The 21,986-nt window shown below is 38.2% G+C and overlaps 4 protein-coding genes across 4 annotated transcripts; 1 reads left to right on the plus strand and 3 right to left on the minus strand.

The window, feature by feature from the left end:
• Positions 1–385: 385 nt before the first annotated feature.
• foxred2 (FAD-dependent oxidoreductase domain containing 2) lies at positions 386–5,855 on the minus strand. The gene is made up of 10 exons (XM_026207582.1): positions 5,733–5,855; positions 5,109–5,340; positions 4,228–4,533; positions 3,863–4,114; positions 3,301–3,630; positions 2,349–2,515; positions 2,082–2,247; positions 1,696–1,922; positions 1,416–1,586; positions 386–976 (listed from the first exon to the last, which is right to left on the minus strand). Exons 2-10 carry the CDS (start codon positions 5,333–5,335, stop codon positions 744–746), a joined length of 2,079 nt encoding a protein of 692 aa, XP_026063367.1. The 5' UTR covers positions 5,336–5,340; positions 5,733–5,855; the 3' UTR covers positions 386–743.
• Positions 5,856–7,068: 1,213 nt separating this feature from the next.
• hmox1a (heme oxygenase 1a) lies at positions 7,069–9,990 on the plus strand. Its single transcript, XM_026207585.1, has 7 exons — positions 7,069–7,198; positions 7,290–7,323; positions 7,534–7,645; positions 8,464–8,679; positions 8,772–9,044; positions 9,460–9,508; positions 9,596–9,990. The coding sequence occupies exons 2-7, from the start codon at positions 7,292–7,294 to the stop codon at positions 9,709–9,711; spliced, it is 798 nt and encodes a 265-aa protein (XP_026063370.1). The 5' UTR covers positions 7,069–7,198; positions 7,290–7,291; the 3' UTR covers positions 9,712–9,990.
• Positions 9,991–10,029: 39 nt separating this feature from the next.
• mcm5 (minichromosome maintenance complex component 5) lies at positions 10,030–16,659 on the minus strand. The gene is made up of 16 exons (XM_026207583.1): positions 16,329–16,659; positions 15,656–15,782; positions 15,265–15,393; positions 14,979–15,151; positions 14,655–14,810; positions 13,347–13,516; positions 13,089–13,260; positions 12,887–12,998; positions 12,086–12,229; positions 11,919–11,984; positions 11,627–11,803; positions 11,423–11,535; positions 11,221–11,349; positions 10,962–11,104; positions 10,516–10,643; positions 10,030–10,422 (listed from the first exon to the last, which is right to left on the minus strand). Exons 1-16 carry the CDS (start codon positions 16,496–16,498, stop codon positions 10,321–10,323), a joined length of 2,211 nt encoding a protein of 736 aa, XP_026063368.1. The 5' UTR covers positions 16,499–16,659; the 3' UTR covers positions 10,030–10,320.
• Positions 16,660–18,011: 1,352 nt separating this feature from the next.
• Positions 18,012–21,985, minus strand: gcat (glycine C-acetyltransferase). The gene is made up of 9 exons (XM_026207584.1): positions 21,677–21,985; positions 20,815–20,945; positions 20,628–20,729; positions 20,392–20,538; positions 19,998–20,152; positions 19,267–19,349; positions 18,951–19,122; positions 18,598–18,719; positions 18,012–18,489 (listed from the first exon to the last, which is right to left on the minus strand). The coding sequence occupies exons 1-9, from the start codon at positions 21,897–21,899 to the stop codon at positions 18,338–18,340; spliced, it is 1,287 nt and encodes a 428-aa protein (XP_026063369.1). The 5' UTR covers positions 21,900–21,985; the 3' UTR covers positions 18,012–18,337.
• Position 21,986: the final 1 nt, after the last annotated feature.

A 21,986-nucleotide genomic window follows, 5' to 3' on the forward strand; every position in this document is an offset into this window, starting at 1 on the left:
TATTTATTTTATAAACAAAGATTATAAATTGAATGGATGGTTAATTATTTTATGCGCACATGGAATCCCCATTAGGGGGCTTAAAAAGTAAAAGTAAAAATAAATATATAAATTCACTTGTTAAATCTGATAAAAAAAAATGTGTATAATATTTTCTACTCCGTATTAAAATCAGGAACTCCGAACATGCTTGCGCTCATCTTACCAGCATTATACACGACAAACAAAACTGACGAAAATGTTATGTTGTTGTCTCTAAGAACAAAATGTTAAGTTAAGCTCTTTCTAATATGTCAGTCTTTTATAATAAAACTATAATTTCATAAATGACTTCTATGCTACAATGCCATATATTTATACATGTATATAAACACACCTTTCTGAAATTAATTATTGGGATGGGATATCTTTATTGTAGTTATAAATAAAAGTACATGCATGTCAACCAATGAAAAATACTTTTCTTATATACCTTAAACAATTGTACAAAAAATAAGTTATGCATTATATTGCAACACCAAACCCAATACTATAAAACAGTATATAGAGCTATACACTTTGGCTTATAAAAACTACGGCAAGGTAATACTAATTATTTTCCTTAACTGTATGTTTGATCATCGCCTCAGGATGTTATTTCAATGGAAATGAAGTTAAGGTAAATTCCATGAGAAATAAGAGGTAGAGGAACACGATTTTAGCAGAAGAGATTTGGTCTTTGGTACCGTTAGTGTTAATGCCCCTCAAAGGTCAAAGTTCATAGTTGAAACGACTGCGGCACCAGCATGTTTTAGGTATTCAGATACTGATGTATCATCGCCAGGTGTAACATCTCCCTGATGATCTGCCATGAGTCCTGCCTCACGGGCATGTTGCCTCAGGTGGCTGTTTCCCACAATGCCCCGCTTTCTTAAATAACCTTGACGGCAGAAGAGGGGTGGAGTACGACTGGTGAGGGACAGAAGGAAACAGGACTCTGAAGAAAAAGGACACAGAAAGGCACATGATAAATGTGTTATAAAAGAACAGTTAGAAAAAGTACTTCTCTATGCAGTTTTTTTATGTTTTTGAAAGAAGTCTCTTGATTATCAAGGCTGCATTTATTTAATGGTTAAAACAGTAATATTGTGAAATATTAACATTTTAAATAACTATTAACAGGGTTGGATTTTCAGCATCTTTACTCCTTACATAATTTGCTGGTCAAGAAAGACTTAATTATTATTATTATTATTAATCACCAATGTTGAAAACAGTTGTGCAGTTTCATATTTTTGTAGAAACTGATACATTTTCCTGGAATCTTTGATGAATAGAAAGTTCTAAAAACGAACAGCATTTTTTTTTTTTTTTTTAGAATTTTAGCACTCAAAGTCAGCACTCCCAGTGTGTCAGAAGAACATTTCTGTACGGACCAGCATAAAAGGGCCTGAGGTCAGTTTGGAGGCAGTGCTCGAGGAAGCGTCGGAGAGGTTGGCTGTGTGAAATGGGCTGATCCCATTCAGTTAAGAAGTCCTCCACCATGTGATGAACAGCCTCAGGTCGTGGTAGTGGCCAGCCAACTGGACGCTGCCTCATATCTTTCTCTATAGAAACACAGAGCACACTTATTTCAATATTCCAGTATTATTATTTTTTGATAGAACATATACACCATTACAGAACTCAACAGAACACATTAGAGCAGCTCTTCACCTGTGGGTAGTGAGTTGTAGTAGTACAGGACCGGATGGAGGAAGTTGGACCTCCAGGCTTTGGTCCATTCAGATTCAGCTCGACCTGGTCCTAGTGTATCAGTCCGGTTCAGACCATACTGCATGACCAAGACCAGAAGACCATGATCTGTAAGGGGCCGTCCAGATAGAGCAGACAGCTGGGGCAGGGCCTGCAGAGGAAACTCCTCCAGATATTCACAGTAAGATCTGTGGAGGAAAAACAGACATTCATCCTAGTTGCCATTGGATTTGAATGAAAACAAGGCTGTGAGGGATAGAATTATAATCAATTTAATGTGAAATGTATAAAAAACAAAATACAACAAATGCATATATTGTTCATGCATCCTCTGAAACATCCCTTACCCTCGCAGTAGAATAATGTCCCCAAGAACCCCGAACATCTGGTACGGTCCAGAGGCTTCATTCACTCTCCTCAGAATCCAGGACTGCAGCTGACTGAGGGGTAATTTTGTAGCAGGCCAGGCAATGTTATGGTAGCGCTGCTCCAGGATTTTATGAACAGCACGCACTGTAGTAGCAAAACAGAAGACCTTTAATATGAGCCTCCTGCATTCTTACAGCAAACCTGAAACGTGATGTTTGAGGCTTTGAGCGAGGGGAAATGCTTACCAGTGTAGCGGAATCCGTGAATAAACCCACCAGCAGACATGCGATAATCTCTGGAGTGGGCTGCTGTACCCAGGACAAACATGTTGGGCGTCCCTCTACCTTCGTACCAGGCTGTTACTCCTGGCAACCGGCCTCGGGCACCGCTGCTTTGGGCCGGCCGTGCAGATCTGGAAAAATAACAACACATTTCTGTCAATGTGAAAGTAATTATATTTCCAGTCCAAAGGCTCACCAAGACTATATTTAACAATTAAATAACACAGCAAAGCAGTAATAGTGTTAAATAAAAAAAATATATATTTTGATATTTTAAAGTGCCACATGATCCTTCAGAAATCATCAATATGCTGACGTGCTGCTCAGTTGTTATCAGTTATTACCGGTGCTGAATTATTAATAATGGTTCTTTTTATTAGCAATGTTGAAATGTTGTTGTTTTTTGGAACCCATGATAAGTTACTTTCAGGATTCTCTGATGCATAGAAAGTGAAAATAAGAACAGCATTTGTTTGAAATAAAAATGTTTGTAATGTTATAAATGTCTTTATTGTCACTAATTACCAATGTAATGCCTCCTTGCCGAATAATAGTACTATTATTATTAAATCTTACCCCCAACTTTTGAGCGGTACTGTGGCATATCACAAAAATATTAATTATCATTTCTATTTTCAACATTCATAATAAGAAATATTTCTTGACAAGCAAAAAAGTATTTTAGATTGACTTCTGGAAAAGTTATCTGACTGGACACTAAAGTAATGATGCTGAAAATTCCTTTTTTAAAATGGAATAGTGGAACGGTTATTTTTTATTGTAACAATTTTTCATAATATTGTTGTTTCTATTGTATTTTTGATTAAATAAAACATTTTAAAAAATCACAATTCCAAACTTTGGACCAGGTGTGTGTATGTAATAAACTGTTCATAATTTCAACTGTTGATCTTACCCATCAAAAATGGAGAAGTTGAAGCGAAAACCCAGGCATCGGATCACCCGATCATACGGCTGTCTAAGTGAGAAGTTATCTGTGTGGAAACCTGGCAGATTTTGCCCGGTGACCTTTGAAATGTTGTTGCCATTCTGGTCAAGTAGTTCAGTAAGAGTTAAATACAGCTGCTCCTTTCCCTCCTTTGATGTTTGACTTCTCTTCTTTGCTTTTCTTCTCCTCCCTCCATCTTTTTCTCTACGGACGATGGCAATATCCTCCAGTCTTCCCTCTACGAGACCGTCAAGAGATTTCAGCTGGTACGTGTCTAACAGCTCATTGTTTACAGCCCTAAAAAACAGAAATGTTCATTTCACTTTAATGTGCGCTCACATTAGTGAAGTTCTACGGCCAAAAAAGGTCCATTGTCTGTTGACAATAGTGTAAAGATTTATAAAGCACAGCTAATGAAACCTAGATAGATAAATCACTTGTGCATTACACATAGGTAACAGCTGTAAGTAGGCATGAAAACATTCATTTTATACATTATGCAATAAATCGGACAGGGTGGAATAAATACCTGAGGTCCCCAACATAGTGTGTCTGCCATGCAAGTCGCACGGGGCTGGGACTATATAAGTGAATCCGGCTCGCTCTACCCAAGATGCTCTGCGCCGTCTCAAAGGCGGAGTTTCCTTTGCCCAGGATTAACACAGCCTGGTCTTTAAACTCCTCGGGATCAGTGGGAATAGACTCGTAACCCTCCACCAGATCAGAGCCAAGAAAATCCACCTGCTGAGGAACCCAAAGACCAGTGGACACCAACAGGACACTACAAAGACAAAAAAGAAAAAAAAAGATTAGAAATTATATGAAACGTCATGAGGGGATTTCAGACACACGTAAAAATCACCTGAAAATGAATTAAATGTTAAACTAAATGACCTGCACTGATAGCTGACACCATTCTGATCGGTCAGAATGTAGCCTTGGTTTCCATTGGAATCTGAAGCTTTGATTCTCCCTATATCAGCTCCATATTTAACCTTCAGCCCCAGCTCCTTCACAAACATAGAGAGGTAACGGGGGAAGTCATCGGCACTGGGATAAAGCTCCTGGCTTATCCGCTGAAACAGGAGGTCGGGCCGGTCACTCAACAGCGAGTTCCAATCATGACGCAAGTTGAATTCCTTGTTCCTCCGCCCGGTGTATATTTTGTTAATGCTGATGAGCTTTCTGTGGCGAGGATATCTGAAGAGAATACAGTAAATAAGACATGATTGAACTTCAAGAAACAAAGAATGAAGAAAAAGGTGACTTTAACAACATATTTACATTTTTCTCTCCAATTTTATTTTAAACAGGATATTTTTTTCTGTGGATTAATATGCAATAGTGAAACAATGATGTCTTGCTGACTTTAAATATTAATGAAGGTTGAAGGAAAAATTGCCTTAAATACATGTTACATTATTTTATTGAGCCTTTTATATGACATGCAGGCAAAAATATGTTTATCATAGCCATGAATTAAGTTCCCTTGTTTGATTTAATTAAAACAGGAAATTAATTAGTACAATGTGGTCACACTTTACCAAAGGGAGAGAACAGATTCTTGATTTGCTACAATGATTTACCTAAAATGAAAGAACTAATGAACATTGCAAACAAATTCTTAATTTGTGGCTGCAATATATATTATTATTTGTTTTCTGTAATTTTGCACTTTTTACTGTAGTAGCTTGCAATTATTTAATTTGAAAACCTAGTAAAATGATTCTAGCTCAGTTTGAGAAATGTCCTTTTTTAATTCAGAGGTCATGTACATTTGAAAGAAGCTGCCTGGTCCTGTGTTTCGCTCTAGGATGATGTAATCTCTCTGACTCCGGGACAGAAAGTAGCCCATCTGGAGCCCTGCAGGTCCAGCCCCCAGCACACAGTACTCATGGCTCACGCTGCTGTTGTGGCCATGAAGACCAGAACCAGAGCCAGAACCGCCCAGGACCAGGGACAGGACACACAGGAGCCTGAGGAGAGGCTGAATCACACTCATGAGGCCTGGGGATGGACATAAAAACAAACGATTGAAGCCAAAAGTTTTATCTATAACAGAGGCTTTACCTTAAGATCATTAAAGGTCATTAATCAAGGACTCTCTTCTGTTTCATAGAAACTAATTGCAGATGTTCACATGCCTGAATAAGCTTTTAAACTACCTCATATGAAAAATTTACATACAATAAACACACAACTAACCATAAAGGCAAAGACAGTAATTAAGAATACGAACTATAAAATGATAAACAATATATAATATGTTTGCTTCTTTACTGACACAGTCAATTATGGCTGCCAATAGTGAGGATGCGGTGGCAACATCCAACACACGCGAGAAAGACCGAGGAAAAAACACTGTATAGTGTTAATATGTTGGCATTAAATCAACATACCGTCAACTACAGCTGCTCCTGCGAAACTTCAGAAACAGAAAATAGGGAAATAAACAGCAGGCGTTCTGTGAACTACATCGTTGCGAGTGCACGGTTTTCATAACATCTTCCACAAGCAGAAGACAGGGCGTACTTTAGACGTCACGACGTCGAAGGCGAACCAATGAGAGAGTAGAGGGGTGTGGCTAGACGAAACATAGTTCACGCCCACTTGGATGCTATTCCTGTTGATTCTAAAGACTTTGTTCTTATGACATCAACTGTTTGTGACCATTTTTTTTTTATTTATTCAACAAAGCTGAATAAATAAGCTTTCCATTGATGTATGGTTTGTTAGGACAAGACAAGATTTGGCTGATACACGATTATTAGAAAATCTGTTATCTGAGGGAGCAAATAAAATCAAAATATTGAGAAAATACCCTTTTTAAGTTATTATCAATGTATATTACTTATCAAAAAATAAGTTTTGCTATATTTATGCAAGGAAATTTACAAAATATCTTCATGTAACCTGTATCTCTACTTAATATCCTAATGATTTTTGGCATAAAAGAAAAATCAATAATTTTGACCTATAGAATGAGAGAGACAAATATACCTGTACTACCTACGACTTTTTTGTGCTCCAGGGTCACACTTGTTTTTATTTTCTATAAACAAAGGAAATAAAAAGAATGTTTAGTTTAGTTACTATCCCCTTTTTTAAGCTACATTAAAACTATTTTAGCATGCCCTTAATATTTACTTTTGCTACTTGTCAAACACCTTGCATCAAAATGTTTTATTTTTTAAATAATAATAATTATTTATTTTGGGCATTGTGGAAATTGTTTGTAGATGAAACAGTGAGACTATAAAAAGAGAAAATAATAACAAAAACATATTTATATAGTGTTAATTTTCTTTCTGCATGGGAAAAAAATGACTTGGTAGTTTTCGCAGTCAGTAAGTGACTGTGTGCACTGTCATGGTTTTGAGGTTTTACGGTAGTAATGCTTCACTGTCTGCTGTGTCATGTTTAGAAGCACCAATAACAGAAAACAGCACAGTCATGAAATCATAGTTCACACTCAGACACCCACAACACAGATACATTTTAACTTTGTAAGACGTAATACATTATACACTTTTCAACACATTTTATACTTTTACAACCCTTTAAACAAACGGATTCAAACAGCCTGTCATGCTGGTCACATTCTGGATTGTTTTAGCATTGCTTAGTCATGAGAAACTGCTGAGATTTCTCAGGCGAAAAAAAAAAACACCCAGTCACGGTTAGTGTAAGCATGTGGAATTGCCTCAACATTTTCACTTCCCTTCTCGCCACATCCAGTGACTCACACAGAGGAAGGGGAACGTATAAATAATGAAGTGAGGCGCTCAGGGAAATCTTATCCACAGCGAGCAGCGTGAAGACAATACAGGACCACAGATCTACTGCAAGAAACACAACAGCACAAGTAAGACCGAAACTGCATTCATATGCGTTACAGGGCACATACTGACATCTGTTAAATTATATAACAAATATATAATTTTTTTTTTTTTAAGGAATGGAATCCATGAAAAGCACGGCCGCTGGCAGGTAAAATGCTTTTTATGTTCTTCTTAATAATTATAAATACTGAAGTAAAGCCTGAAGTAAATAATACCACAAATACGAAGCAGATGTGTAGCAATAGCAGATGTAACGTGGATGTTGCAGTGCTAGATATAGGCTCTATGAAGACAAGACATTGATTCTTATCTGTTCAGTTAAGTACTAATGCGGGATTGTGGCTTGTTTTCTCCACAGTGATCTGTCTGAGCAAATAAAAGCAGCCACCAAAGACAGTCATGTCAGAGCTGAGAACACACAGCTGATGCTCAACTACCAGAAAGGACAGATCACACAAACACAGTACAAGGTAAACCTACAAGCAATCAGTATAATGTACTGCAACTGTTAGATGAACTACACAGAAAACAATAATGGCACTTAAATTAATGTTTTTAAGAAACGTTTTAGAACATTCAAATATGAACTAAGAAAAAGCACCAGAAGATGGGAGTACTTTAAGTAGCTTAGGGTCCTAAATATACCATGGTAATATAGTAACAATTACAGTATTCAGAGCTATGGCTTAAATCAAACTGACAACTGTAGTAATACCATCTAAGGGCTAATAACTGATTATTATGATTGATTATTAATCAATTTACTGGATAAAAATAGTTAACATATTTATAATTAGCCTATGTTATAAAAACATTTTAGTGAGTTATGAATGATGCTGGAAATTCAGCTTTTTTAATAGGACGGATAAATTACATTTTAAAATATATAAAAATAGAAAAGTTTTTTTTTTTTTATTGTAAGAATGATATATTGCTGTTTTTACTGTATTTTTGCTCAAATAAATGCAGCCTAGGTGAACTCGTCAAACACATGTAAAAATATATATAACATATTTTGCACTTTTACTGAATATATAACTTTTTGTAGTTTCTTCTTTTGATCCCAAAAGAAGATATTTTGAATAATGCTGGTTACCAAACCGTTTCTGGTAGCCACTGACTTCCATACAGATTTGGCACAACTTTAGGCTGAGTAAATTATAATCATTCATAAATTATTTCTCTATTTTTTTGGTGGGGGGTGAAATATCCCTGAAGATGTCTGAAGTACAGCCACAATAATGTTTTGAGTAGTAAAAGCTGACTATGTAAATGTATGTGTTTCCAGCTCCTGCTGTGTTCTCTGTATGAGATCTACCGAGCACTCGAGGAAGAGCTGGACAGGAACGCCTCTCATCCCGCGGTCCAGCCCATCTACTTCCCTCAGGAGCTGGCCAGACTGGAGTCTCTGGAGCGGGACCTGGAGCACTTCTTCGGACCCCACTGGAGGACGAGAGTAACTGTGCCTGCCGCCACTCACAGATACACCCAGAGACTGAGAGAGGCGAGTCTGGGAACCATCTCTTTCAGGAAATGAAACTGCATTTATGTTCCAGTGATTCTGATCCTAACTCCGTGCTCTCGGTTCCCCTTTAGATTGGCAACAACAGCCCGGGTCTTCTGGTGGCACATGCATATACGCGCTATCTTGGTGATTTGTCAGGAGGACAAGTGCTGGGCAAAATCACCCAGAAGTCTTTGGGACTGAGTGGCAACAAGGGAGCTCAGTTCTTCTGGTTTCCTGGAGTGACGAGCCCCAACAGATTCAAGCAGATGTACAGGAGCAGAATGAACAGCATTGAGTTAACAGAGCAGCAGAGACAGGACCTGCTGGACGAGGCCACCACGGCTTTTGAGCTCAACATCGAGGTCAGCAAAGACATCTTACTCTTACATAGAAGAAGAAATTAATCCTTATGTAGCAAGGATGCATTAGCTTGATCAGAAGTCACAGTACGGTTACATTACAAAAGATATAGATTTCAAAGAAATACTGTTCTTTTGAACTTTCTATTCATCAAATAATTCTGAAAAACAAAAGCTGTTTCCCAAAAAAATTAAGAAACAGGAATACATCAAATTTTAAAATATTTTCAAATAGAAAAGTGATTTTATGCACAGTATTACTGTATTTTTGATCAAATTAATACAGCCTTGATAAACTTGGCTTGTCAAAAACTTTTATTTTTTTAAATCTTACCAAACCCTTATTTTTGAGATATGCAGAAAAAGAAGAGTGGAGACTTTAAAGGTTGACGTTGTTGTTATCTGTCATTTCGAACAGGTTTTTGATGATCTTCAGAAGATGCTGAGCATCACGGGGGAAGCTTCAAGTGAGTTTGAAGACACACAAATCATGAATCATCTTTGAAACAGTAAATATACAAGATCATGATACTATTTTGCTTGTTTTTGTTTAGGTGACAAAGGGAATGAGGCCAAGTCAAAACGCTTCTCCAGCTCTCCAGTGCTACAGTTCGCTCTGGGTGTGGGACTCACTTTGGCAACTGTTGGAATGGGAGTTTATGCTTTTTAATTCATCACAAATTCTACCATTTTTTTTACATCTTAATACTGTGACGAGGTCAAATCCACAGGCTGATCTTTAACAAACACTGATCATGGATACTATATAACATGCACCCAGTAATAAATCAGGTGCATCAAGTAATTAAAAATAAAAATGTGAATTCTCAAACAGATTTTGAAAACAAGTATCATGTTAACACTTTCACATTGTTAAAATGCTCATTTACCCTTGTAACTGCTTTCCATGTATTTCTGTGAAATGCAATAAAGCTATTATAACATTCAACACTGATTTTCTTAGTTTTTTTGATAAGAGACACACAAATAATTTCGTAAATGCTTTATTATGTTTCAATACAAAACATGAGCATATCTTTACTTTTACACAGACCTGACAATCAAATGTGATTTTCCACTGAAAAAACAGAAAAGCATACCGTCACGATGGAAACACACTCGATTCATACCTAGCCTTGACAGAGCAATATGAGAATCATTTCTCCAGCAATAAAGCGTCCAAACAACTATGTACAATAAATCTGAACTGTATATGATTTTTCGTCTGCCCATCAGATGTCAGGTTCTGCTGACAGAAACACAATCACACAACATGTGTCTACTTGACTCTGTAGAGAACCTTCCTCTGCATGCGGTGCTGCACTTCACCCCTCCTCATCATCAGATGAAGGACTTTGTGAATGGCGTGTTCTGGATATTTCTGTTCGGAGAAGAGCATTTGATTGAAGATGTAATCACACATATACACAATGTATTGAGGAGTTTGTGACCAGCTCCTGGAGCTTTAACTGACCTGTTTGGTGAAGTCCTGTATGATGCTGTGTTCGGACACCTGGGAGCCGATGGCGAAGCGTCTCTTCAGCTGCTTTTCTATGCGAGAGATCAGCTCCTGATCCGCCGGAGTAGTAAACCCTTCAACACCTACAAACACACAGCACTGCTACATCAGACTCTACACAGAGTTATCTACACAGACTAGACAGGGCAGGGCTGGTCTTTGCTGGCTAACACAACTGAGGATTTGTCAACTTGGGAGAATGAGTTGAGATTTTATATATATATATATATATATATATATATATATATATATATATATATATATATATATATAAAAAAATTACAAAATAAAAATATATTTTTATTTAATAAATTTATCTGGCAATCAAGTAAACTGATTGAAATTTTATAAGTGGCACAATATTGCAGTTTATTCCTGGCCTGAAAGCCCACCGCACTCACCGGAGAGACTGCCGGACATAGCTGCGTCCAGCGTGGACACCTGGAAGAGTCTCAGAGCCTCGTCCACCTCTTCCTCTCCAGCGATGGGCTGCAGCTTCATCTTCGCCAGAGACTCTGCAATGCGCACCACGGCCTCAAGCTGCCTGCAGGACGACAGACCACCGACTAGTTAACGTCAACAAGTGAATAACTACAGGCGGATGTATAAATATACATCGAGGAACAAAATAAGTGAAGGCAGATGTCATAGAGTGCGCACCTGACAGTGATGGGGATGGACACACGTTTGTCGGTCTCTCTCTCGTGTTCCTTCGCTCCGCTCCTCATCACCACGTATCTGTTCTTCAGTTTCTCTGCGGCCGCCGCAGACAGACGAGGTCCACATTTCCTGTGTGGGTTAATGCATTATTATTTTGCTGTCCAAATTCCCACAGTGTTTATAGACTATGATTCAGACTTACGCTCTGCAGTAGGCGACGTATTTCTTCAGCGTGGCCAGAGTTATCTCTCCCTCGACACCCTCCATCTGCGTCTGAGCGCTCAGGTGAACGTTCATCACGTGCCGGGCCAAAGTCTAAAGAAAAACACATGTGCTTGTGCATTAGTTCAATTAAAATCAGACTTTACAATAGAAACAGTAAGCAGAGGTTGTTCGGTTCAGCCACCATGTCTCGCTGCTGGTCGTGATGGTCTTTAATGATGAAGATCATGTCAAATCGAGACAGAATAGTGGGCATGAAGTCAATGTTGTCCTCTCCTTTGGTATCATCCCAGCGGCCGAACACGGAGTTGGCAGCGGCCAACACAGAGCAGCGAGAGTTCAGAGTGGTGGTGATGCCGGCCTTGAGGTGAACACACGTGTGTTAATCAAAGAAATGATCCAGTCTCAAGAGAACGGAAGCTGAAGAAATAGTGGATTTCTATTGGTTAATGCCATGACGTGGAAAAGCCTGGTACCTTTGCAATAGAAATGGTCTGCTGCTCCATGGCCTCATGGATGGCGACCCTGTCGTCTTCTCTCATCTAGCACAAAAGATAAAAGCAAGTTAGTTTAGCATAAAGCCCAAAGCATTTCTTAAGACTGCAAGAGGAGTCTGGAAATCCAGACTGCGAAGAAGTCCAACCTTGTCAAACTCATCAATGCAGACCACTCCTCCATCAGCCAGCACCATGGCTCCACCCTCCATCACGAAACCACGAGTGTGAGGGTCTCGCAGCACTGAGGCGGTCAAACCAGCTGCACTGCTGCCCTTACCAGACGTGTAGACCTAACAGACACAATCACTTTAATACAGACTCTCCATCATAGGAAAGAGCGCACACTCGTATACACACTTTATCATTACACAATAAAATAATTACATCTGTTAAACAAACTGAATATCAAACTAACAATTACATACACAATTTAATACTATATAATATAATTACATAAAATTATGAGATCAAATATATTGCATCCCCTGTATTAAAAATTCATAAAACAATTTATCACAGGTAATAATGACATACATAATAATGATAAAATATTATTGAATATAACACACCACATTAAATGTAAACCAGCATACATATGCTCCTTTCCTTTAAATATATATTAGACATACGTTTATGTTTAATATAGCATATATTATTTTTTAAATAATAAATAAATGTCATTTTTTAAATGTCAAATTATATTACATAAATATTTTATTATATAATATTCTCTCTCTATATATACATAAATATATATATATATATATAAGTATATTTATGTGTGTGTGTGTGTGTGTGTGTGATGTGAAAAAAATACAAAAATAAATTAAATATACATACATACATTCTAACATTCAACATAACATCTCTTTTTGTGTTGTATGTATGAAGAAATTAGTTTGAATGGCATTGAAAGGCAACAATGTGACGGTGTATCTTTGTCTTACCCCAATCGGAGAACATCTCTCCACAAACTTCAGCAACTGTGACTTGGCTGTACCTGGATCTCCCAACATCAACAAGTTTATATCACCCCTGCGTGTCAAACCATCTGGCAACCTTACAAAAACAGTTCCACGCCGATTAGAAAGATGGCAAAAACACACACGCTGGGAAGAGGAGGCAGTTTCTATGTTTTTTTATGTTTACCTTTTTCTGGAGCCCCCAAACAGAAGGCAAGCTATGGCTTTCTTCAGGTCATCGCTTCCGTAGATGGACGGGGCCAGAGAGCGAGCGAGCGAATCATAGACGGAGGGAGAGGAAGCCAGAGCCCTCAACTCCTCTTCCTCCTGAGGAGACACTGAACCAGGGGCTCCACGGCCTGAAAGACGGTGAGGAGGACATGAGAATGGCTGAAGAGAGATGCGGTTTTCAACCGAGAAAAAGAAGTTTTGCTAAAACGCTCACCTGCTCCTTCAGTATCCACTTCAATGCCGACAACACGCAGGTACACGGACCGGATGCCCACTCCTGCGCTCTTATCACGACCTTTGGCCTTGGTCTGCGCCACCTTCTTGATGGAGTAGATGCCCATCACAGTCACTCTGTTTCCTGGTACTACACGGTCGCACAAGTACCTGGGAATGGAAAAGTGGAAAAAGTTAGGGGCTTGAAATCTCATTAATTTGAGTATTGGGGTCATGACTTGATTTAAATAGATTCTTAATTTAGAATCGAACATTTCAATTCAATATACAAAAACTACTACTACAAAAAAAAATGTACACGGTTTCAAAATCTAATTTAATAATTGCATTCAATTAAAAAGTCAAGACATTACAGGCTATTACCAACCAAATGAAAAAGTCATCTTTGCAATGCAGAGGTGGCAAAACAGCTGAAGTGGCATTTAGGTAATTTACTATTTCATGCAGTCCACAGCTGCCATAAATGCTCTTACCACATTACACTTGAATTAATAACTAAAATTAAAAAAAAAAAAAAAAAAAAAAATTTGAATCCAAAATGTAGCCAAATGAAATGACACTTTAAATATAAAACTAAAACGTCCACTAGGTGGCAGGAAATATCCCCGTCTTAATGAATGATTCGTTGAGGTCCACAAAGGTAAAATATGCATCTTAAAGTTCACCATGTTCTTCAAAGAATATTAAAATGAAACATGGGTCATCACCTAAAATGAAACATGGGTCATCGTCGACCCTCACGTCGCACCAAACCTGTATGCATTTCTTTCTTTCTGTAGAACACAACAGTTTTGGTTCCCATTGATTTCCACTGGACTGTCTGACCATACTGAACTGAAACTGCCTGGTGACTAACATTCTTCAAAATCACTCGCTTTGCAGTCCACAGAAGAAATAAAATGATGAAATTTCATCTTTGGGTGAACCATCCCTTTAGTCAAACCATTCATTCAAAACAGCTGATTCATTCAGAAAATAAAGTAGTAACTTGCTAAATTCGGAACCACTTACTAACATGCTATTATTACTATTTCTGTCATAAAATTCACAGTAATAATAGTAAAAACAGCATGCAGTTTCAAATTCACCATGCGTCATTGGATCATTAAATCAAATGATTAGTTCAGATACGTTTGGAGATGTGAAATGGTTCTGCTCCAGCTTTGCTCAGAAATATTTTCAGTTTATATTGTAACTGCTGAATTCTATTCATAATGCAGTGAATGCATACACTCAAGCCATAATATATAAAAAATAATTTAAATCAACATCATGTGACAACTTGCACCTGTCGCAGTAGAGCTGCATGTGTCGTGGCATCTCTCCGTGAGGAACAGCATCAGGAGCTTCCTGCAGACGTAGAGTCTGGAAGTCCACACACACACATTTGTCCGGAATAATGAAATACGGATCCACGGGGCACTTGACACGGCCCGCCTGCTCACTGCAGGACAAAAAAAAATAAAGAAATAAATTGTTATAAAAACATGCTTATAACTCTGTATCAAGACAGATGTTATTGTATCTAAGTTCGTTGTCATACTAGCGCATACTGAATTAGTGCTACAGTATTTCGAAACAGAATGAAGCAGGTATTCTTCAAAACACTAACGTGTTGCACTTGCGGGGCAGAGCGTAACCCTGCAGCCCCGGGGGCAGAGGGATGCTGCTGATGACCGCTCTGCATCCGCGGCACTGCAGACACACTTTGGTGGCTTTGGCCCTCACACCCGTAGAGGATATGATAATACCGGGGATCTTCACGAGACGAGACACCTGCTCCGACTGCAGAAGATAAAACAGACAGGCGGAAAAAACACGTATGAATGTAATGTAGAAGTATGAACGAGCCATCGGTTTTCATTTATAATGCTCCTGTTACTAGTCTGTTTCCTCACTTTCAGGTTACGGATGGAGGCTGGGTGGGCATCACTCTTCAGCATGACCTGAATGTCCTGCACAATCTCTTCTCCTAGTGGCCGTGGGCGTGTGACCTCATCAGCCACTTCCTGCGCCGCCTCCTCCAACTGTCAATCAATCAACGTAAAATATAACAAACAGCTGATGTTCAAGCAGCACTCACGCATATCAGAAATATAATACAGCATGCTGGAAAGTTAGAAACACTTGATAATAAATTAGAATATGTCAGCAGTTTAAAATAAACATTAAACACAATAAAATAAACCATAAATAATAATTGTATGCGGTCAACAAATCCAACACAACCTCAGTAAGAGTTCCAATATTTGTATGGAAAGAAAGATATTTTTGTAAGTCTGTCCTTACCAAAGGCAGGTTCTCAGAAGGCATTTTGTACAGACAGTCTGACAGATCTTCATCAAAACTGGCCAGATCCTCCATTTCCACCTCGATCCAGTACTCTCCCAAAGTATAATGCCTCTTGAGTTCATCTCTGGAAACCAAACACACAATTAACAAGTATTAAAAAATACCAAATGAAAGATGTCAAACTGTTTAATAAGTTACAATGTTCAATATATTAGGCAAAATGGAGTTCGTTCGAAATGAATCAATTCTTTCGAACAAATATTTTCATTCAAACGATTCAAAAACGATTTTTCCGATTCGCTAGTGGCATAATTTGTTTGCTCTCAGAATTCATTTTTTGTATTTGTATACAGTATTTGCAGGGTTGTGATGCACGCAGGCAATTACGTGAGATGAATTACGTTGTGAAGACAACCTAACATGTTGTGAATCGATTCAAACGAATCACTCAAATGAACAATGCGTTCGCGAACCGGACATAAGTTAAAAGAGAATCTGCAGCAAATTTAACGACGTTTTGTTCGGATATTAAAATAATAATAACATAGACAATAGTCACTGATAAACAAATACAAATTATAGTGTACGTTACTAGTTATGCAAAACGTATTTCGTCACTTTGAAGAAGAAAACCCACCGGGACGCAAGAAGAACCATGCAATAACGTTACCTGTATTTGTAGGTGAATCCGGTGCGATCGGTGCCGACTCTGAATTGTCTCAAAAACTCACGGAACTTCTTTTTGATCTGGCTGCGTTTCACGACCCCCTCATCCCCAATGCCTTCACCTCCTCCAAAACTGTCACTGTAATAAACTCCTGGATCATCAAACCCCGACATTCTGCTAATATTCCGACTCCTTGTAATAAACGTTCAATAAAATATTAATTAAATACGTTCTGTCAATGATAAGCTTCAATACTGTAATAACGCTGGATCAGAAACAGCAGTGTGTCTCCTCGCAACATGCGCGCTGGATTTCGCGGCAAAACGTCTAGCCCTGCCTCGCGCTGAACTCAGACTCCGCCCGCATTCAATTTTCCGACCCGCTTATTGGTCCACAGGGCGTTCTGAAGATGTACGTCACGAAAAACTTGGCACCAAAGTAGCGTACTGGCGGGAAACACACAAAGCAAAGAGCAGGGACCGGAACTAGATGTTCTGTTTGGCGCGGAATTTCAGCTTTTGTTGGAAGGAGACAAACACGTCAACAAAATCTAATTTATATAAAAATGAAAGTCAATAATTATGAATTTGAAAGCAAAGTTACTGTAAGGTTTTAAGACACACAAGATTGTGAAATTTAGTCTTACACTAAAACTCAAATGTTATTACATAATTGTTAAAGCAAGTTTCATAAACAAGTGAACTCAAAACCAAGAATACTAAAGTCATATGAAATAAAAGTAGATTTTAGATTAACACTTGAACTGTGTTGTCAGGACAAGAGTTTTACTTGTAATTGTCAGGTTTTAAATGTTACATCTTAATTACAGTATTTATGGGTTTTACAATTACCTTCTTTCATTTTAGGTTGTTACGTTAGTTTTTTCTTTATTGCTCGACTTGAATATTTGTCCTCTGTGGGTTTATTGGCGGGTCGCATAGCGCCACCTCCTGACTGTGCTGGAGTATAAAGGGATTTCAGTCTAGGTACATATTATGAATTGTATATTCTTAAACCCAATCCTTTACTTAAAACGCAAACCCTGTTCCTGCTAAGTTCATAGTCTCACAACTCTCCTCGAATATTGATTTTGTAGGACGATCTGAATTATGCCCTTGTAAACTTATTCAGTAAGCAACAGATCATTTTTTACATCTTATATCTAATGAGGAGTCTCCTGTTTCAACTTCCATTTCTGAGATTAGAGTTGTCTTAATTGCACCTGTAATACATCTCAAAGATCATGCTTGAATAAGATCTAACTTTATAAGCATACTGACTGATGCAGATCCATATATAATACATACATAATCTAAAACAGGTTGTGGAAGTGCACAGTATAAGGTGATCATTGATTGTTTATTTGCCCCCCATTCTTGGCCTACTATACATCTCATTAGATTTAGTAATTTACTACACTTCTTCACAATGTAGTCACTATGGATTTTCCATGTTAATTTTGAATAAATCTACCTAAATATTAAAATTTTGTTACCCGTTTTGATGTTTCAAATATAAAAGCATGCCCCCGTTTGGCATGTTGTTTGATAAATTGTTTGTAAGGACATTGCACTACACAAATCTTTATTTATTCAACATCAAGATCAAGGTCTGATTTCATACAGCTGTATGAGAGAACTGGTATTATGTAGGTTATGAAAGTAGTAAAATAAAGTAGTCAACTCATGTAAATAATCCAAAAGACATTTAATTTTTACCCACCTTTGGACAGCTGTAGCATGAGCATGATCAGTACAAACGTGCTAATAATGCTAATGTGACATGTCTTAGCTGAAAAAAAGTCAAGACACATTTGGTATATCGCTGGTGTAGAAGACTGCTGTAAAAAAGCAACTATTAAATCATAGAGAAAATCAATTATTCCTTCAATACCAAAAAAATATACAAATATTCTTTGACCTTAACTGATCGCAGGATCATTTTTTTTTCTATGATATGTAACTTAAGCCTCACTCTATTAGTCCACAGCTTTGTCAGTTGTGTTGCTGACATTAGGAAATGACACCATGCTTCCTGCCGGTCTGTATGAAGGCATCTACGGCACGATCAATGTCCTCGTCAGTGTGCGCTGCAGAGATCTGGACTCGAATGCGGGCTTTTCCTTTGGGAACGACTGGGTAGGAGAAACCGATCACATACACTCCTGATGACAAAGTGAGAAAGCCATTGTTTTAAACAGGCTGCCTGGCTTGCATAATTTGTTTTGAGAAATATTTTTTTTAGATGGACTATACAATGTCTGAATTCTTACCTAGTTTTAGCATGTCGTCAGCCATAAGTGAAGCCAGACGAGCATCTCCCAGCATCACAGGACAGATGGGATGAGCTGTGCCAGAAATGGTGAACCCTGCCTGGGTCATGTTGTTTCTGAACCTTTCGGAAAGAAGAAAAGGCACACAATAGACCATTGTTATCATTAGCTCAATGAACTCTTAAAAGCATTCATACTTTCATACTGAACCAGCAAAAGTCAGCTCTTTTTGTTTTGACAGCTATGTCATCCCAGACAGACTGCAGCTTTGAACAGCACTCTCTGCTGCTAATCTACTGTCCACAAAAAGAGAGCAATCTACAAATATCACAGAGTGCCGACTCCAGTCCAACCTCATGGTTTTAGCTGCCATGGACTGAGCGATTTCATTGGATGCCAGCAGCAGATCCACAGCACGAGTGGCACAGCCCACCACGGGAGGAGGGAGGGAGTTTGAGAAGAGGTACGGACGAGACCGCTGTCTCAGAAGCTCAATCAAAGCCTTGGGTCCGACAGTGTAACCACCTGCAGAGAGTTAGAAATATACCTGTTTGAAATGACTGAAATTGCTTCAGGCTTCTTAGCAAGGAAACGTTGCAATGTAATGTGTTATTTTGTCTGACATAGTAGCTTGACTACATAAAGATGATGTTTGATATTTATACACACCAGCAGCTCCTCCTAGTGCTTTTCCCAGAGTGGAATTCACAATGTGAACCCTGTCCATCACTCCCAGCAACTCATCTGTTCCTCTGTGGGAAATAAATGCATGAACATCCACTTGGTGAATAATATAATATGATATTTTGGCTTTGAGTGACACACTCTGATGCCTGCTCATTTTTCTGTTGCTTTCATTCCAGGAAAAAAGCATAATCATTAAAGAATAATAAAGCCATGAACCAAATCAACCAGCTACAAAGGTTTTTGAAATTCAGAAAAAAATAGACTGTCTACTTAGTTAGTGAAGGATAGAACTACTTACATAAAGCACTGCTTATGATAATCTATAAAAACGATGGATACATTTAAAACTATTGATCTAAAACTATTAATTATACATACAGAAGCAATGCATTTTATGTTTTTTACAAAATATTACAATACAAGCATACATATATACATATACACAAATGGGCCTAAATGACATTGAAGAAAAGCTGGAGGGGGGGATTATATATATATATATATATATATATATATATATATATATATATATATATATATGTAAAATGTATTTACACAGCCCTAATACAGTATGTATACACACACACATATATATACAAAAATAAAATATAATAAATATTATACATTTTATGTAATTAAAAATCAAAGCCCTGATGGAGAACATGAAAGCGTGCATTATTATTTCTGGAACCCAACGTTTTTCTTTTACTCACCGACCACGGGGACCCAAGAATCCCGTGGCATGACATTCATCAATGAAGACCAAGGCACCGTACTGCTCAGCCAGATCACAGATACCCTGCAGAGGAGCCACATCACCATCCATGGAGAACACACCGTCTGTGACCACCAACCTCAGACGAGAGGACTGTAAACAAACAAATACAGGGCATGAACCGAGAAATCATCTTCTAAAAATGTTTTGAATTAAGTTTCTACATTTCTACTTAAATTGTTGCATTATATTTTCTGTTTTGCCTCAAACCAATAATTATCAAGCCAAAACACAGTCAGTTTAGTACAAACATTACTCAAATATCACCATGTGCATAAACCACCTGAAGCTTGCAGTGCAACCTCTGATTTGCATGAAATCCAGTGATCTACCTGTGATTCTTTCAGCTTTTCTTCCAGGTCATTCAGATCCATGTGTTTGTAGCGGAACCTCTTGGCACGGCACAATCGAATGCCATCGATAATAGAGGCGTGGTTTAGTTCATCAGACAACACCGCATCATCAGGACCCAACAGGACCTAAAGCAACAAGCGCCAATGTACAGTTACAGTGTATCTGCAGTGGTGCTATTTACCTCAGGATAAAATAAGGATCGGTTAAAACAGACCTCAAACAGACCAGCATTGGCATCGAAGCAGCTTGCATATAGAATGCAGTCTTCTCTTTCATGAAACTGGGCTAGTTTCTCTTCCAAGTTCTTGTGGATGCTCTAGAGAACAGACAGTTGACAGATATATCTTAAGTCATCGGTAAGCACTGTTATCAGTGTGTTCAGATACAGTATTTGTTCTCACCTGTGTGCCACAGATGAAGCGAACTGAACTAAGGCCAGCGCCATACTTCTGCAGGGCATCTATTCCTGCCTTCACCACCTCCGGATGACTGGACAAACCCAGGTAGTTATTTGCACAGAAATTCAATATGTCTGAAACAAAAAGGGAGGAACATGGGATCAGAAGATGAAGAAAAACAAAAAATAGTTCAGCTCTGCTACGGTAGTTGTGCATTACACATTTGGACATTACACATTTACAAAAAGTACTTTAATAAATCATATAAAACACTAGTAAACAGAAAACTACTCATATAACTTTTAGAAGATTTGTAAGATGATAATACACATAAATTCAGTCATATGCGTTTAAACTTTTAACTTCAATTGTATTAAAATATACAATAATGATTACATATATAAATACTGAATTAAAAAAATAAATATTTATTTGTTAAAGACATTGTGCATTCAATAAACATACAATACATTTTTATATGAATACTACTGTTATTGTATATAACATTACTAAATATAATGTTTTTGTCTATTCTGTAGTACTAATTTCAGTTATTAAAACATAAACCTATAGAAAAGTTTTAAAATATTGAGAATCATAAATTCTACTCATTTCAAGTATCTTTGTTTTATAGTTTCCCATGCAGCTACAAATCAAGTTGAATTTTATAAGGGAAACAGGTTTTGTCATGATTATAGATGTGTTTTTTTTTTTATGCAGCAAGTTTAAAACTAAAGCAGCAGCAAGCTACTGACTTTGTTTCCCCAGGACAGGGGTCTCCAGGAATGCACAGCCTAATCATACCATTCTTCTGTATTAGCCACGGATTATGTTGTGTGATACTTGACTCTGCTGTGCTGCTCACCGCCTCTGCTGCCGTCCACGGAGATCCGCGGGCCCTGCTGGGAGGTGATCACCCGCTCCCCCTTCCATGTGCCCGCGGTCCGGATCGCGTCCAGCTCGCTCTCCAGCACCGACAGCGCCGCTTGAGCCGCGGACGCGTACGCTCTGCTCGCACCAGCAGCGCGGGGCTGAGACACCCTCCTGAGGGGAGCACTGAGGACACGAGCCGCGGAGCGAAGGGACATTTCTCCAGCACTGTCTGTCACAGTCAGTACAGCAGAAGTATTGGGACTGTAAAAGTGACGTGTTGGCGGATATATGTCACTTACATG

Source organism: Carassius auratus, chromosome 28 (genome assembly GCF_003368295.1).
Source record: "Carassius auratus strain Wakin chromosome 28, ASM336829v1, whole genome shotgun sequence".
NCBI classification, from domain to species: domain Eukaryota; kingdom Metazoa; phylum Chordata; class Actinopteri; order Cypriniformes; family Cyprinidae; genus Carassius; species Carassius auratus.